Here is a 5,411-nt window from a genome sequence, read left to right on the forward strand (position 1 = left end):
AAGCCATAACTTTGGGGCAGTGATTTTGTAACTGTTGCAGGAGATATTAGTTCATTTGGGGACATGGAGTTTCTAAATCTGAGTGGCCTATTTGGCTGTGTTCCCTCACACCTGAGCCTTTGATATGGGAGATGGGCAGGGGGAGATGCACAAAGGATAGTCCCTGAACATTTATTTATACTTCTGAGGGGACTCCTCTTAAAAACACTCCTGGCATGACAGAAGCCAAAACTTATGTGACCTATTGAGTTTTATACATGATTGTCTAGTTCAGCCTAAGACCATCACTGGTGATGTTGCAGGATACAAATGTCCATCAAAAAGGGACATATGATGTATTCCTAAGATAGGATACTATATAGCAGTTAAAGTAATGAAATTTATCTATATGTATATATTTTTCTACACCTAAAAAACATTTTAACGAAAAAACAGGTTTTGCAATTGCATATACAGTGTGATAGCAATCATGTAAATTTTAAAAATACTTCAGCACACATTGTTTAGAGATAAACATATGTATTGGCAATATAAAAACACAGACTTGAGAAACAAAGTTGATAAGTTCCTCTTCAGAAAGAGAAAGAGAGATTGAGGAGAAAAATAAAGAGATAGCCATTTTATCTGTAATATTTTATTTATTGTTTAAAAATTGAAACTTTAAATTTGGGTATAACTATATTAATATTGAAAGATATATATAATATTTTTAAAATATGTTACAAAATTTTTTCATATAGCAAATACAATTACGTTAAAATAATTGGGATTTCTTCTTTCTCCTTAATATATTTATATATCGTGTAAAGTTTTTCATGTTTATAAAATAATTATGTAAATAAAACAAACTGTAATATTTCAGGAAGGGTTGCTGGTGTCAGGATGGAAAATGTTTTCTCAGTTGCTTGAGGTTCTTGGTGCCAGGGGTTGTATTTCCTCAGTATTCAGCTTCAGTTTGGAATTGAAAGAAATTGGCATTTCTCTTTCTTATACATACTGAGAAAATACCCACTTGCTGTCACTTTGGATCATGGATTTGAGCTGGTAAATGTCATGACCACTCACGGGTTGTGACTTTCACAGGGCACAAAGGAATAGAAGTTAGAAAGTTCATTCAAGAAGAAAGGCACTGGGTAGAGAAGCTGCCAGGGGCAGAGTCTAGAGCAGACAACTGTGCCAATCTTCCAGTACACTTTTCTTATATAGCAAAGTGTAGGTGATTTTCTTACAGCAGAGGATGTGACATATAAAATAAGGACATTCCATGTATAGACTGAGGCTATTTGATTGACGTGTGCAGGTTATATAACTGGTTTATTTCTGCACATGCTCTTTCTTACCCAGAATACATACAGAAAAACCCACAAGGGGAACCAAGCCATAATGTTCATTTTGTTCTAATTGGATAATAATGAGGCCAGAGTTCAGGCTAAGAGCAGGCTCCAGCAGTCTGTGCAGGCTCTAAAAACTGGACAATTCTGGTCAGGGTCTTATCTCCTTTTTCTAGGGGTGTTTTGACAGAAAAATTTATCTCTAGGGGCTGAGCCTGGGCAGTTCCTGGAGAGTGGACTCAGCTTGGGCAAAGTACTGATCAAATCACCTTCTGTTAATCCCCCTGGGGCCTATTTTTTGTTAGCTCTTTTTCTGCCTCATCAGTAACCATAAGTTTCATTAAGACAATCAGCCACTCAAAACAAAACAGATCAATTCAGTATAAATTTCTTATGAATAACTTTATGTCTTTTATCCCATTTTCAGAAATCCTTCAAATCAATATGACTTGAAAAATAATGCTGATTCCTACTGGTGTCCCCTTTGGCTGAACACAATTTGCTGTTATTCTCTATAAGTTTGAATTTCTATAATCTTAATCTCTTATCCATCACAGCATCAAGAAGCACACATAACTAAAAAGCCCAACTTTCCTCCTCATGCTTCCCTTCACTTTCCTTCAAATTTGTCATTAACTTTCAAAACTTCAGGTACTTAACAATATAAAGTCTTCTCATAGAGTTTTTTTCATTCTACCCAAGGGAGTCATACATATTCACATTCCCTTTGACCTTTTACTTCTCATTTAAATTTTTTTGGGGGGGAGTGAGGGGAATTGGGGGAGGGGAATAGTGTTGGGGACTTGGGGAGGGGGACCAGCCAAGTTGTTCTTGGGTCTTAGTTGTGGAGGGTGCCAGTCACCATCTGGCTGCCCGTCAGCAGCTCATGGCATCTAAGATCAAGGTGCTATGTTACAATCTTAGTTGCAGGTGGGCATAGCCACTATCCCATGCAGGAGTTGAACCTGGCAACCTTGTCGTTAAGAGTGCGCACTCCATCTACTGAGCCATCCAGGCAACAGCTCAGCTCAAGGTGCCCGAGTTCAGTCTTAGTTGCGGGAGCGGGTAACCCACTATCGAAAAGGCAGTCTTGTTGTTAGGAGCACATGCTTCACCAGCTGAGCTATCCTGCAACCTGCTGGCAGCTCAGCGAGGTTGCAGCGTCACTGGCCCATGTGAGAATTGAACCGGCAGACCTGTTGCTCAGAGCTCGCACTCTTAAGCTAACTCTTAACCAACTGAACAACTCAGCCAGCCCTCCTACTGAAATTCTTAATCAATAGATTTTCAGGGGCCAGATATGCCTAAACTTTATACTTTGTAATTGCAGTTTCAAACGAATGAAAAAAATTTATGAGAGTCCAACAGTAAAATAATATGAAAATAGAATAAGAGTAGAAAACAAAATAATGACAGCATTTGTGAGAAATTGGTAAAAATTACTGTTTCACATTATTGAGGATTTCTGGTATGAATTTCCATAATTTCAGAATCAAAAAAATAGGAAGCTATTGTTATAATTGGGGAAAATAAAGCAAGCTTTACTTTTAAAAAATATAATTTGACATCTAGATTTAGCGTCTCTTCTCTCCTTAATAGTCTTTGAAAAAATCGTAAACATTTCTGCAATACTTCTAATAAGTTACTAAAATCTGCATGAGCATGCGTATTCTAAGCTATTCATCATCCCAATCATTTCCTCCTTTCTAGATGGGCCACCTAAAAATGAGGGAAATTAACCAGCACAGAATGGATCCAGGAAGAAAGATTCCAGGAGAGTTATCTTTACATTTTTAAGTTGGGAAGGCAATAAGTTTGTAAGAAGGCGATAAGTCATCAAAAGGAGTTCACTTTTGTTTTAGATTTTTGAAAGCTAAAATGATGAATGAAAAGTAAAACTGTCCTGTGCCATGTCCCAACTCTCATATCCAACCCGCCCCACACCGGCTCGGCAAGTCCCTGAGCACCTCCACACTGTGTAATAAGAAGACCATGGCTCCTACAATGTCAGAATCCAAAATCTTTCAGATGCAGTTATCCTCTCTAGTGTCTCACAAAGTTTGTGTTCAGCTCCCCATGCTATCTACAGCACTGTGGCACTCACAGCACAGAAGTACTCTGCCGAGTCACTCCAGTGGGCAAAGTGTTTCCTCAGGGTGAAGGACGTCTCATTCGTCCTAAGTTCAGCTTCAAAATCTTTGATGCCTTTAACCAAGGTGTCCCCGGCATAGTACTTGAGGAGAAGCAGGGGGCCTTGGCTGGGGTACTGCACGTACCAGAAGAGGGTAGGAGTTGCACCATAAACATACTTGCACTTCAGCTCCAGTAAAGCGCCTTCAGAGATGGTGATGTGGTTGTCAGGCTGGATCACTGTCTGGGCTCTGGTGTCTCCTGCAATATTAATATTATATCAGTGAAAAAAAGTAGTAAAGACTTCACTATGAAAATTATTTCTGTTAAAATTTAAATAAGAAAATGGTTACTTCTGTGGAACTAAGGATCATAATAGACTATTACTCACTCGGGGCAAAAATCATCCCCAGTACTGAGAAGAGCAACCGGAGCATGGCTGGTTAATGGAAATGCTGCAGGCTTCTTTCTGGAAGATATCCCCTGAGCAAGCAGTTGTGGAACCCAGCTCTTGGAAATAGGAGGTGTCAGTAAAGTTGGGCTAGACAAGTCCTTTGTTTAGGTAAAAATACAAAAACTGTTAGTTCATCTTGGGTGCTTTCTGATCTCTGATTCTCCTCACTTATGTCTGTCTTCAAAGGACTCTATGAAAGTGCTTCAATAGGCTAGCTACAGGAAGGAGGGGCTGAGGGGAAGGTGCTGATCTTCAGAAAAACAGGGATCTCTAGTTTGTCCAACATCGCCCTCTGGAGGCCAGACACAGGACCAAAGATCTAGACCAGGGGTTGGCAAACTGCAGCTCACAAGCCTCATGCGGCTCTTTGGGTACATTCCATCTCAAAAGTTTGCCGACGCGTGGAAGAGCCAATCCTGTCCCTCACGACAATTTAAAAATTATTTGAGTGCCATAAAACTGAGATAGGAAAAATTATAGGCAGTCAGGGAAATTGCCACGGTGGAGGGAATCAGGGTGGAAACAATAACAAAGCCAGGGAAATAATTTTATTAGCTAACAGATAGGTTTAGGTCACAGGACCTGCCAGAGTGACAGACAGGTGGGGGAGGAGGAAGGCCTCTTTTTCCAAGTCAGGAATTCCCATGTAGAATACATATCTTCAAAGAGGTTATTTAACATAACATAAGACTGTCAGGAGCCCTTCCATCAAAGCCAGCTCTGCTAACATACTCCTTTCAGAGCAGAGTCATTGATCAAGCTGATTAAGCTCTAAGGAAACTAGGCAGTTTTAAGAAAACACCTCTTCTGAGCTGACCAACAAATGCAGTGCCAAAAGGCACCAACCAGCCCCTCTTTCCAGACATACAAAAGGTATAAAACCAAAGCTTTTGCCCTGCAAAATTAGCAGGCAACCCAGTCAGGACCCCTCTCATTTTGATAGCTGTTACTTTCTGCCTAATAAAACTGCCCTCTGTTGCAAACTTTATCTCTCTGGTCCATGTCTCCATTCTTTGGTGCTACGAGACCACAAATCCTGGGAACATATAAACACACACACACCAAAAAAAAATCCTGCATCATTTATTGGGGGCTCGCCCGAGATCAAAAAGAGATAAATATGATCTGTACTTTTCTGTTTGCCTTGCCCACTTGCGGCCCTTCATCAATATTTTATTGTCCCTTTCTCCTATCACACAAATAATGGGCCTTCGTGAGCTAGTTAAAAGGACAAGCGCGGCTGCTATTCTTCAAAACTCGAAGGACAGGCTTAGCAGAAGGCCTCTGGTTAATCCCTTCAGACACTGAGTAGAAGGAATATTGGCCTTAGCCCAACTGCCTCCTCTCTAGTGGGGAAGAGGAGAGCCCAAGGATAGCGCAAGTCTGGGGTGAACAACTCTTGGATGCATCTGAGAAACGCTGGTCACGGCAACTCTGTGATGCATTCTGAAGGCTCCCTGGGTCTTCTCCTGACCCGATGGCCCGATGTGGTGCCG

The 5,411-nt window shown here is 40.8% G+C and overlaps 1 gene segment (V, D, J or C); it reads right to left on the reverse strand.

Moving 5' to 3' along the window:
* Positions 1 to 3,414: 3,414 nt before the first annotated feature.
* LOC109374256 (T-cell receptor alpha chain V region PHDS58-like) lies at positions 3,415 to 4,038 on the reverse strand. The segment is given in 2 exon segments: positions 3,415 to 3,722; positions 3,853 to 4,038. Coding segments are annotated over 2 exon segments (354 nt in total).
* Between the last annotated feature and the right edge of the window lie 1,373 nt (positions 4,039 to 5,411).

This window comes from Hipposideros armiger, unplaced genomic scaffold (genome assembly GCF_001890085.2).
Source record: "Hipposideros armiger isolate ML-2016 unplaced genomic scaffold, ASM189008v1 scaffold_807, whole genome shotgun sequence".
NCBI lineage: Eukaryota > Metazoa > Chordata > Mammalia > Chiroptera > Hipposideridae > Hipposideros > Hipposideros armiger.